The following is a 13,507-nucleotide window of genomic DNA, read 5'->3' as shown; positions in this document are numbered from 1 at the left end:
CATTAGGGCCCGCTCCCCCCCCTCCTGAAATTAGGGCCCGCTCCCCCCCCCCTCCTGAAATTAGGGCCCGCTCCCCCCCTCCTGAAATTAGGGCCCGCTCCCCGCCTCCCCCCGACAGTAGGCCCGCTCCCCGCCTCCCCCCGACAGTAGGGCCCACTCTCCCCCCGACAGTAGGGCCCACTCTCCCCCCGACAGTAGGGCCCACTCTCCCCCCGACAGTAGGGCCCACTCTCCCCCCGACAGTAGGCCCGCTCCCCGCCTCCCCCCGACAGTAGGGCCCAGTCTCCCCCCGACAGTAGGGCCCAGTCTCCCCCCGACAGTAGGGCCCACTCTCCCCCCTCCTCCCTACATTAGGACATTACATTTCACATGTCCACAAACTTCAAAGTGTTTCCTTTCAAATGGTATCAAGGCAGGCAGTTAGATTTGGGTCATTTTAGGTGGAAATTGAAAAAAAAGGGTCCAATCCTTTTGATTATTTACACTTTGGATGGTGAATCAATACACCCAGTCACTACAAAGATACAGGCGTCTTTCCTAACTCAGCTGCCGGAGAGGAAGGAAACCACTCAGGGATTTCACCATGAGGCCAATGGTGAGTTTAAATGCTGTGATAGGAGATCACTGAGGATGGATCAACAACATTGTAGTTAATCCACAATACTAACCTAAATGACAGAGTGAAAAGGATGCATCCTGTTTGCAATCAGGCACTAAAGTAATACTGCAAAAAATGTGGCAAAGCGTTATGTTTGTGTCAAATCCAATACAACACATTACTGAGTATCACGCTTCATATTTTCAATCATAGTGGTGGCTGCATCCTGCTATGGGTATGCTTGTCATCGTTAAGGACTGGAGAGTTTTTCAGGATAAAAAAAAAGAAACAGAATGGAGCTGAGCACAGGCAAAATCCTAGAGGAAAACCTGGTTCAGTCTGCTTTCCACCAGACACTGGGAGATGAATTCACCTTTCAGCAGGACAATAACTTTAAACATCGGATGCATTGATGGGTCTCATGTCAGTATTCCTACCCCTTGACTTATTCCACATTTTGTTGTGTTACAGGCTGAATTCAAAATGGATTGAATAGAAATATACATTTTTGTTATTTGTATTGTATCTTATTTACATAAGTATTCAAACCCCCTATGAGTCAATACATGTTAGAATCACCTTACAGCTGTGAGTCTTTCTGGGTCAGTCTCTAAGAGTGATTACAGCTGGGAGTCTTTCTGGGTCAGTCTCTAAGAGTGATTACAGCTGGGAGTCTTTCTGGGTCTCTAAGAGCTTTACACACCTGGATTGTACAATATTTGCACATGATTTAGTTGTGTATTCTTCAAGCTCTGTCAAATTGGTTGTTGATCATTGCTAGACAGGCATTTTCAAGTGTTGCCAAAGATCTTGAAGCCGATTTAAGTCAAAACTGTAACTCGGCCACTCAGGAACGTTCATCGCCTTCTTGGTAAGAAACTCCAATGTAGATTTGGTCTTGTATTTTAGGTTATTGTCCTGCTGAAAGGTGAATACTTATGATATGCACTCTGGTATAGCCTGAACCCGTTCCCTGTGTGTGTGTGTGTGGGTGTGTGGGTGTGTGTGTGTGTGTGTGTGTGTGTGTGTGTGTGTGTGTGTGTGTACCTACCTTCATAGATAGTAGTCGTGTCAGGTATATCTCTGGTATGGCCTTGGCCCTCTCCCTCTCTCTCATGCTGCTGTGTTTGGGGATCTCTGGTTCCTCGTTGGACTTCACCAGGTGCCACAGCCTCAGCCCCTCCTCCCCCTCCAACATGGGCATCTCTACGGAGAACACAGAGGGACACACTTACAGTTCCATACAGGGACACACAGGGCAAATCTGAAAATACTACCGAGGGGAACAGGGTACCACTATAGAGGGAGACACAGGGGAACAGGGTACCACTATAGAGGGAGACACAGGGTTACAGGGTACCACTATAGAGGGAGACACAGGGTAACAGGGTACCACTATAGATAGAGGGAGACACAGGGTAACAGGGTACCACTATAGATGGAGACACAGGGTAACAGGGTACCACTATAGATAGAGGGAGACACAGGGTAACTGGATACCACTATAGAGGGAGACACAGGGGAACAGGGTACCACTATAGAGGGAGGCACACCATATTCATTATAGTAGTATCCTACTGTTGACATTAATCACAGACAGGGTACCACTATAGAGGGAGGCACACCATATTCATTATAGTAGTATCCTACTGTTGACATTAAACACAGACAGGGTACCACTATAGAGGGAGACACAGGGTAACAGGGTACCACTATAGAGGGAGGCACACCATATTCATTATAGTAGTATCCTACTGTTGACATTAAACACAGACAGGGTGACACTTTGGAAGCATCCATGAAGATGGAATTAGTTTAACAGATATCCGTCTGGTTCCGCCTTCCATTACTCAGCTACCAAAACAGATCATAACACTGAAGGTCACTATCAAATCGCTGCAGTAATGACGTACGATAGCATAACGGGTTCTACAGTAGTATAACGGGTTCTGCGGTAGTATAACGGGTTCTACGGTAGTATAACGGGTTCTGCGGTAGTATAACGGGTTTTACGGTAGTATAACGGGTTCTACGGTAGTATAACGGATTCTACGGTAGTATAACGGTTCTGCGGTAGTATAACGGGTTCTGCGGTAGTATAACGGGTTCTACGGTAGTATAACAGGCTATACGGTAGTATAACGGGTTTTACGGTAGTATAACGGGTTCTGCGGTAGTATAACAGGTGCTACGGTAGTATAACGGGTTCTACGGTAGTATAACAGGTGCTACGGTAGTATAACGGGTTCTATAGTAGTATAACGGGTTCTATAGTAGTATAACGGGTTCTATAGTATAACGGGTTCTATAGTAGTATAACAGGTTCTATAGCAGTATAACAGGTTCTATAGTAGTATAACAGGTTCTATAGTAGTATAACAGGTTCTATAGTAGTATAACAGGTTCTATAGTAGTATAACAGGTTCTATAGTAGTATAACAGGTTCTATAGTAGTATAACAGGTTCTATAGTATAACAGGATCTATAGTATAACAGGTTCTATAGTAGTATAACAGGTTCTATAGTAGTATAACAGGTTCTATAGTATAACAGGTTCTATAGTAGTATAACAGGTTCTATAGTAGTATAACAGGTTCTATAGTGGTATAACAGGTTCTATAGTAGTATAACAGGTTCTATAGTATAACAGGTTCTAGTATAACAGGTTCTAGTATAACAGGTTCTATAGTATAACAGGTTCTATAGTATAACAGGTTCTATAGTAGTATAACAGGTTCTATAGTAGTATAACAGGTTCTATAGTAGTATAACATGTTATATAGTAGTATAACAGGTTCTATAGTAGTATAACAGGTTCTATAGTAGTACAGGTTCTATAGTAGTATAACAGGTTCTATAGTAGTATAACAGGTTCTATAGTAGTATAACAGGTTCTATAGTAGTATAACAGGTTCTATAGTATAACAGGTTCTATAGTAGTATAACAGGTTCTATAGTAGTATAACAGGTTCTATAGTATAACAGGTTCTATAGTAGTATAACAGGTTCTATAGTATAACAGGTTCTATAGTAGTATAACAGGTTCTATAGTAGTATAACAGGTTCTATAGTAGTATAACAGGATCTATAGTAGTATAACAGGATCTATAGTATAACAGGTTCTATAGTAGTATAACATGTTCTATAGTAGTATAACAGGTTCTATAGTATAACAGGTTCTATAGTAGTATAACAGGTTCTATAGTAGTATAACAGGTTCTATAGTGGTATAACAGGTTCTATAGTAGTATAACAGGTTCTATAGTATAACAGGTTCTAGTATAACAGGTTCTATAGTATAACAGGTTCTATAGTATAACAGGTTCTATAGTAGTATAACAGGTTCTATAGTAGTATAACATGGTATATATAGGAGTATAACAGGTTCTATAGTAGTATAACAGGTTCTATAGTAGTATAACAGGTTCTATAGTAGTATAACAGGTTCTATAGTAGTATAACAGGTTCTATAGTAGTATAACAGGTTCTATAGTAGTATAACAGGTTCTATAGTAGTGTAACAGGTTCTATAGTAGTATAACAGGATCTATAGTATAACAGGTTCTATAGTAGTATAACATGTTCTATAGTAGTATAACAGGTTCTATAGTATAACAGGTTCTATAGTAGTATAACAGGATCTATAGTATAACAGGTTCTATAGTGGTATAACAGGTTCTATAGTATAACAGGTTCTATAGTAGTATAACAGGTTCTATAGTAGTATAACAGGTTCTATAGTGGTATAACAGGTTCTATAGTAGTATAACAGGTTCTATAGTATAACAGGTTCTATAGTAGTATAACAGGTTCTATAGTAGTATAACAGGTTCTATAGTAGTATAACAGGTTCTAGTATAACAGGTTCTATAGTAGTATAACAGGTTCTATAGTGGTATAACAGGTTCTCTAGTAGTATAACAGGTTCTATAGTATAACAGGTTCTAGTATAACAGGTTCTATAGTATAACAGGTTCTATAGTATAACATGTTCTATCGTAGTATAACAGGTTCTATAGTAGTATAACAGGTTCTATAGTAGTATAACAGGTTCTATAGTAGTATAACAGGTTCTATAGTAGTATAACAGGTTCTATAGTAGTATAACAGGTTCTATAGTAGTATAACAGGATCTATAGTATAACAGTTTCTATAGTAGTATAACATGTTCTATAGTAGTATAACAGGTTCTATAGTAGTATAACATGTTCTATAGTAGTATAACAGGTTCTATAGTATAACAGGTTCTATAGTAGTATAACAGGTTCTATAGTAGTATAACAGGTTCTATAGTAGTATAACAGGTTCTATAGTAGTATAACAGGTTCTATAGTAGTATAACAGGTTCTATAGTATAACAGGTTCTATAGTATAACAGGTTCTATAGTGGTATAACAGGTTCTATAGTAGTATAACAGGTTCTATAGTAGTATAACAGGTTCTAGTATAACAGGTTCTATAGTATAACAGGTTCTATAGTAGTATAACAAGTTCTATAGTAGTATAACAGGTTCTATAGTAGTATAACAGGTTCTATAGTAGTATAACAGGTTCTATAGTAGTATAACAGGTTCTATAGTAGTATAACAGGTTCTATAGTAGTATAACAGGTTCTATAGTAGTATAACAGGTTCTATAGTATAACAGGTTCTATAGTAGTATAACATGTTCTATAGTAGTATAACAGGTTCTATAGTAGTATAACAGGATCTATAGTATAACAGGTTCTATTGTAGTATAACAGGTTCTATAGTAGTATAACAGGTTCTATAGTATAACAGGTTCTATAGTATAACAGGTTCTATAGTAGTATAACAGGTTCTATAGTAGTATAACAGGTTCTATAGTAGTATAACAGGTTCTATAGTAGTATAACAGGTTCTATAGTAGTATAACAGGTTCTAGTATATCAGTGTTTACTCTCTCCAGTCTGGTAGACCTGGGGTATCCCCATGACGACAGCTGATCTGGGGATCAGAGCCACGGTCGCTCCGTCTGGCACCTGAGGAGAGTAAACAATTACTTTAGCAGATCTCATCAGTGTGTGTGTGTAGGGGTCGTGTGTGTGGGGGCCGTGTGTGTAGGGGTCGTGTGTGTGTGGGGGTCGTGTGTGTGTAGGGGTCGTGTGTGTGTAGGGGTCGTGTGTGTAGGGGTCGTGTGTGTGGGTCGTGTGTGTGTGTAGGGGTGGTGTGTGTGTGTGTATGTGTGTGTGTGTGGTACCTTGTAGTGCTGCAGAGTGTTGAGTTTCTTCCAGCGTCCCTGGACGACTGCTGTGACATCATCGTCTGACAGAGTCAGGTGACCCGCCTGCCCCGATCTCCATTCTGACGACGAAAATCACATTCACCTCATATCAGTGACGAAAACATCCTCGGGACAGAATGCCTGTGTTTGAACCCTGGTTACCTGAACGTTACAAGACCGTGCTAGCCCGATAAGCTCAAGCCTAGTGATTAGCTTGGGGAGCTAACGCGATTCTTCAGGTCTCGGGCAAGTTAACCCTGAGCCTGGTTCATACAAACATCTCCGTCACATACCCAGATCTCTGTTTGCAGAGTAACCTTGTATGAATGGTGCTTTACAAACTGACGGTTCAGTATTTCTTACTAAAGGTTCTGGAAACCAGAACTGGTGTGTTGACCACCAATTAAAACATCACGTTGACCACCAATTAAAACATCACGTTGACCACCAATTAAAACATCACGTTGACCACCAATTAAAACATCACGTTGACCACCAATTAAAACATCACGATGACCACCAATTAAAACATCACGTTGACCACCAATTAAAACATCACGTTGACCACCAATTAAAACATCACGATGACCACCAATTAAAACATCACGATGACCACCAATTAAAACATCACGATGACCACCAATTAAAACATCACGATGACCACCAATTAAAACATCACGTTGACCACCAATTAAAACATCACATTGACCACCAATTAAAACATCACGTTGACCACCAATTAAAACATCACGATGACCACCAATTAAAACGCCACATTGACCACCAATTAAAACATCACATTGACCACCAATTAAAACATCACATTGACCACCAATTAAAACATCACGATGACCACCAATTAAAACATCACGTTGACCACCAATTAAAACATCACATTGACCACCAATTAAAACATCACGTTGACCACCAATTAAAACATCACGTTGACCACCAATTAAAACGTCACGTTGACCACCAATTAAAACATCACGTTGACCACCAATTAAAACATCACGTTGACCACCAATTAAAACATCACATTGACCACCAATTAAAACATCACGATGACCACCAATTAAAACATCACGTTGACCACCAATTAAAACATCACATTGACCACCAATTAAAACATCACGTTGACCACCAATTAAAACATCACGTTGACCACCAATTAAAACGTCACGTTGACCACCAATTAAAACATCACGTTGACCACCAATTAAAACATCACGTTGACCACCAATTAAAACATCACATTGACCACCAATTAAAACATCACATTGACCACCAATTAAAACATCACATTGACCACCAATTAAAACATCACATTGACCACCAATTAAAACGTCACGTTGACCACCAATTAAAACATCACATTGACCACCAATTAAAACATCACGTTAACCACCAATTAAAACATCACGTTAACCACCAATTAAAACATCACGTTAACCACCAATTAAAACATCACGTTGACCACCAATTAAAACATCACAGTGACCACCAATTAAAACATCACATTGACCACCAATTAAAACATCACATTGACCACCAATTAAAACATCACGTTGACCACCAATTAAAACATCACGTTGACCACCAATTAAAACATCACATTGACCACCAATTAAAACATCACATTGACCACCAATTAAAACATCACATTGACCACCAATTAAAACATCACGTTGACCACCAATTAAAACATCACATTGACCACCAATTAAAACATCACGTTGACCACCAATTAAAACATCACATTGACCACCAATTAAAACATCACATTGACCACCAATTAAAACATCACATTGACCACCAATTAAAACATCACATTGACCACCAATTAAAACATCACATTGACCACCAATTAAAACATCACGTTGACCACCAATTAAAACATCACGTTGACCACCAATTAAAACATCACGTTGACCAGAAATTAAAACATCACATTGACCACCAATTAAAACATCACGTTGACCACCAATTAAAACATCACATTGACCACCAATTAAAACATCACATTGACCACCAATTAAAACATCACATTGACCATAATTAAAACATCAAATTCATTAGTAGAGTTTTGCTATTATATTCATTGAGGTAACAATAGCCATAGACAACTATTCCCTGTTCCTTACCCGGGCCTCGGGTGTCCCTGTTCCTTACCCGGGCCTCGGGTGTCCCTGTTCCTTACCCGGGCCTCGGGTGTCCCTGTTCCTTACCCGGGCCTCGGGTCCCTGTTCCTTACCCGGGCCTCGGGTCCCTGTTCCTTACCCGGGACTCTATTCCTTAGCCGGGTCTCTATACCTTACCCGGGACTCTATACCTTACCCGGGACTCTATTCCTTACCCGGGTCTCTATACCTTACCCGGGTCTCTATACCTTACCCGGGACTCTATTCCTTTCCCGGGACTCTATTCCTTACCCGGGACTCTATTCCTTACCCAGGACTCCATTCCTTACCCGGGACTCTATTCCTTACCCGGGACTCTATTCTTTACCCGGGACTCTATTCCTTACCCGGGACTCTATTCTTTACCCGGGCCTCGGGTGTCCCTGTTCCTTACCCGGGCCTCGGGTCCCTGTTCCTTACCCGGGCCTCTATACCTTACCCGGGCCTCTATACCTTACCCAGGACTCTATACCTTACCCAGGTCTAGTGAGTCTGCAGCAGGTCTCTGTGAGAAGGGAGCTCCTTTATAGATCTGGTCTAGGATCTTGTCTTTGACCTGTGTGATGGTGTCGGTGTCCAACACCTTGACGGGACACGGCTGCACCTCCACACCACTCTTCACCACCAGAGTCTGACCAGACAGAGGAGAGAGTAGTAAAGAGTTAGAGAGAGAGAGGGTAGTGTGTGAAATGGAGTGCACTACTTTAGACCAGAGCCCTATGGCACCCTATTCCCTATATAGTGCACTACTTTAGACCAGAGCCCTATGGCACCCTATTCCCTATATAGTGCACTACTTTAGACCAGGGCCCTATGGTCTATATGGGTCTATACTATACAGGGAATAGGGTGCCATTTCAAATACAGCTGAAGTGTATCAGTGGACTTAAGGTGGACTCAGACGTCTTCATACGAAGTGGAGTGACTTCTCTCTTCCAGACATCAGCCACAACAAATCTATTTGGAAACGGTTCAAAAGAAGATGTATGTCTGATGATGAAACGAGAGACATACGATCGAGCAGTAGTCGATGTCCTCTCTCAGTAGATGGCTGTCGTTCAGGGTGCGCTTGGCCTTCCCCGTCACAGCGTCTACTGGTCCCTTATCCACCTGGTACTTGATGGCTCTGTACAGCATATACAGGGGCTCCCCAGCCACCTCCTACAGGGGCACACACACACATACGATAGAGCAGTAGTACCACCTGGTACTTGATGGCTCTGTACAGCATATACAGGGGCTCCCCAGCCACCTCCTACAGGGGCACACAGTAGGAGGGTCAGATACACACGTTCATGGGAATAATGGAGACATTTAGAGAGACAGAGAGAGAGTAGAGAGGAGAGAGGGAGAGCTTGGCTGAGACATACGATAGAGCAGCATATACAGGGGCTCCCCAGCCACCTCCTACAGGGGCACACAGACACACACACACATACGATAGAGCAGCATATACAGGGGCTCCCCAGCCACCTCCTACAGTAGGAGGGTCAGATACACACGTATTTATGACAACACAAGCCTGCTAAACACGTGTATGTGACAAATACAATTTGATTTGACACATTTCTGTGGGTAATGAGGAAGTCGGGAAAAATGTTCAGCTTCACACACACCTTGAGGAAGGAGTAGAGACAGATGGACATCCAGTTGGTGAGCATCTTCTCCACCACTGTCTCCGTCCTGAGACAGAGAACGAAAGAGAGCGAGAGAGAGCGAGAGAGAGCGAGAGAGAGCGAGAGAGAGCGAGAGAGAGCGAGAGAGAGCGAGAGAGAGCAAGAGAGAGCAAGAGAGAGCAAGAGAGAAGAGAGCGAGAGAGAGAGAGAGCACGAGAGAGAGAGAGAGAGAGAGAGAGAGAGAGAGAGAGAGAGAGAGAGAGAGAGAGAGAGAGAGAGAGAGAGAGAGAGAGAGAGAGGGAAGGAGAGAAAAGAGGGAGGAAAGAGAGAAGTTAGGAACAATGTAAAAGCCAGGGGAAATGCTACTGAGCTGAAGCCTGGGAATCTGGTCTTCACACCTCAAAATAACTGGTTCATCAAGTGGTTCACCGAACCACCTCTGTTACACAAAACGGGTTCGTCAAGGCCGTGTTAGCCCACTGAGCTAAAGAGCCCTGTTGGCCCTGGTCAAAGGGACTTCACTATATAGACCCTGGTCAAAGAGACTTCACTATATATAGACCCTGGTCAGAGAGACTTCACTATATATAGACCCTGGTCAGAGAGACTTCACTATATAGACCCTGGTCAAAGAGACTTCACTATATATAGACCCTGGTCAGAGAGACTTCACTATATAGACCCTGGTCAGAGAGACTTCACTATATAGACCCTGGTCAGAGAGACTTCACTATATATAGACCCTGGTCAGAGAGACTTCACTATATATAGACCCTGGTCAGAGAGACTTCACTATATATAGACCCTGGTCAGAGAGACTTCACTATATATAGACCCTGGTCAGAGAGACTTCACTATATATAGACCCTGGTCAGAGAGACTTCACTATATATACCCTGGTCAAAGGGACTTCACTATATATAGACCCTGGTCAGAGAGACTTCACTATATATAGACCCTGGTCAGAGAGACTTCACTATATATAGACCCTGGTCAGAGAGACTTCACTATATAGACCCTGGTCAGAGAGACTTCACTATATATAGACCCTGGTCAAAGAGACTTCACTATATATAGACCCTGGTCAGAGAGACTTCACTATATAGACCCTGGTCAGAGAGACTTCACTATATATAGACCCTGGTCAGAGAGACTTCACTATATATAGACCCTGGTCAAAGAGACTTCACTATATAGACCCTGGTCAGAGAGATTTCACTATATATAGACCCTGGTCAGAGAGACTTCACTATATATAGACCCTGGTCAGAGAGACTTCACTATATATAGACCCTGGTCAGAGAGACTTCACTATATAGACCCTGGTCAGAGAGACTTCACTATATATAGACCCTGGTCAGAGAGACTTCACTATATATAGACCCTGGTCAGAGAGACTTCACTATATAGACCCTGGTCAAAGAGACTTCACTATATATAGACCCTGGTCAGAGAGACTCCACTATATAGACCCTGGTCAGAGAGACTTCACTATATATAGACCCTGGTCAGAGAGACTTCACTATATATAGACCCTGGTCAGAGGGACTTCACTATATAGACCCTGGTCAAAGAGACTTCACTATATAGACCCTGGTCAGAGGGACTTCACTATATAGACCCTGGTCAGAGAGACTCCACTATATATAGACCCTGGTCAGAGAGACTTCACTATATATAGACCCTGGTCAGAGGGACTTCACTATATAGACCCTGGTCAGAGAGACTCCACTATATATAGACCCTGGTCAGAGAGACTTCACTATATATAGACCCTGGTCAGAGAGACTTCACTATATATAGACCCTGGTCAGAGGGACTTCACTATATAGACCCTGGTCAAAGGGACTTCACTATATATAGACCCTGGTCAGAGAGACTTCACTATATATAGACCCTGGTCAGAGAGACTTCACTATATATAGACCCTGGTCAGAGGGACTTCACTATATAGACCCTGGTCAAAGAGACTTCACTATATAGACCCTGGTCAGAGGGACTTCACTATATAGACCCTGGTCAGAGAGACTCCACTATATATAGACCCTGGTCAGAGAGACTTCACTATATATAGACCCTGGTCAGAGGGACTTCACTATATAGACCCTGGTCAAAGGGACTTCACTATATATAGACCCTGGTCAGAGAGACTTCACTATATATAGACCCTGGTCAGAGAGACTTCACTATATATAGACCCTGGTCAGAGGGACTTCACTATATAGACCCTGGTCAAAGAGACTTCACTATATAGACCCTGGTCAGAGGGACTTCACTATATAGACCCTGGTCAGAGAGACTCCACTATATATAGACCCTGGTCAGAGAGACTTCACTATATATAGACCCTGGTCAGAGAGACTTCACTATATATAGACCCTGGTCAGAGGGACTTCACTATATAGACCCTGGTCAAAGAGACTTCACTATATAGACCCTGGTCAGAGAGACTTCACTATATAGACCCTGGTCAAAGAGACTTCACTATATATAGACCCTGGTCAGAGAGACTTCACTATATATAGACCCTGGTCAGAGAGACTTCACTATATAGACCCTGGTCAGAGAGACTTCACTATATAGACCCTGGTCAGAGAGACTTCACTATATAGACCCTGGTCAGAGAGACTTCACTATATATAGACCCTGGTCAGAGAGACTTCACTATATAGACCCTGGTCAGAGAGACTTCACTATATATAGACCCTGGTCAGAGAGACTTCACTATATAGACCCTGGTCAGAGAGACTTCACTATATATAGACCCTGGTCAAAGGGACTTCACTATATATAGACCCTGGTCAGAGAGACCTCACTATATATAGACCCTGGTCAGAGAGACTTCACTATATAGACCCTGGTCAGAGAGACTTCACTATATATAGACCCTGGTCAGAGAGACTTCCCTATATAGACCCTGGTCAAAGAGACCACTATATATAGACCCTGGTCAGAGAGACTTCACTATATAGACCCTGGTCAGAGAGACTTCACTATATAGACCCTGGTCAAAGAGACCACTATATATAGACCCTGGTCAGAGAGACTTCACTATATATAGACCCTGGTCAGAGAGACTTCACTATATATAGACCCTGGTCAAAGAGACTTCACTATATAGACCCTGGTCAGAGAGACTTCACTATATATAGACCCTGGTCAGAGAGACTTCACTATATATAGACCCTGGTCAGAGAGACTTCACTATATATAGACCCTGGTCAAAGAGACTTCACTATATAGTGATATGTGAGATGTAACCGGTCCAGGTCCACCAGGACCCACCTGCGCAGCATGAGTTTGGGGTTCTTGGTGACGTATTGCTGCACCAAGTCTCCCAGTAAGGTCTTCATGACATCAGTGAAGTACTCCAGCTGGTCGTGCAGGGCCATGGTCAGGAGAGACGCCACGTAGCCACGGTCACGCTGGGAGAAGTTTTGCTGGGCCTCTAGGGTGTGGATGAACTGGAGTGGGGAGAAGGAGAGGAGGAGAGGGAGAAGGAGGGGAGGAGGGGGAGAAGGAGGGGAGGAGGGGGAGAAGGAGAGGAGTAGGGGGAGAAGGAGAGGGAGGAGAGGAGGAGGAGAGGGAGAAGGAGGAGAGGAGGAGAGGGAGAAGGAGAGGAGGACGGGAGTAGGAAAGGATAAGAGGAGAGGGAGGAGGACGAGGAGGGCGAGGAGGAGAGGGAGGAGGAGGGCGAGGAGGAGAGGGAGGAGGAGGGCGAGGGAGGAGGGCGAGGAGGAGAGGGAGGAGGAGGAGGAGAGGGAGGAGGAGGAGAGGGATCAGGAGGAGGGTGAGGAGGAGAGGGAGGAGGAGGAGGGTGAGGAGGAGAGGGAGGAGGAGGAGGGTGAGGAGGAGGAGGAGAGGGAGGA

The 13,507-nt window shown here is 43.1% G+C and overlaps 1 protein-coding gene across 3 annotated transcripts in view; it reads right to left on the bottom strand.

The window, feature by feature from the left end:
- LOC110491187 (plexin-B3) overlaps positions 1-13,507 on the bottom strand; it is a 168,489-nt gene that overhangs the window by 13,607 nt on the left and 141,375 nt on the right. For 2 of the 3 annotated variants that reach the window (XM_090204046.1, XM_090204047.1), the window contains exons 25-31: positions 12,924-13,102; positions 9,639-9,705; positions 9,037-9,183; positions 8,500-8,653; positions 5,819-5,922; positions 5,519-5,600; positions 1,650-1,804 (exon numbers count right to left, since the gene is read on the bottom strand). In XM_090204046.1, the coding sequence (XP_090060172.1) occupies positions 1,650-1,804; positions 5,519-5,600; positions 5,819-5,922; positions 8,500-8,653; positions 9,037-9,183; positions 9,639-9,705; positions 12,924-13,102 (888 nt within the window). Of the gene's footprint in view, positions 1-1,649; positions 1,805-5,518; positions 5,601-5,818; positions 5,923-8,499; positions 8,654-9,036; positions 9,184-9,311; positions 9,499-9,638; positions 9,706-12,923; positions 13,103-13,507 lie in introns of those variants that run through there. The other variant, XM_090204048.1, reaches the window with a different exon arrangement.

Source organism: Oncorhynchus mykiss, chromosome 16, assembly GCF_057628025.1.
Source record: "Oncorhynchus mykiss isolate SJ-2025 chromosome 16, ASM5762802v1, whole genome shotgun sequence".
NCBI lineage: Eukaryota > Metazoa > Chordata > Actinopteri > Salmoniformes > Salmonidae > Oncorhynchus > Oncorhynchus mykiss.
This window is presented reverse-complemented; position numbering and strand designations above follow the sequence as displayed.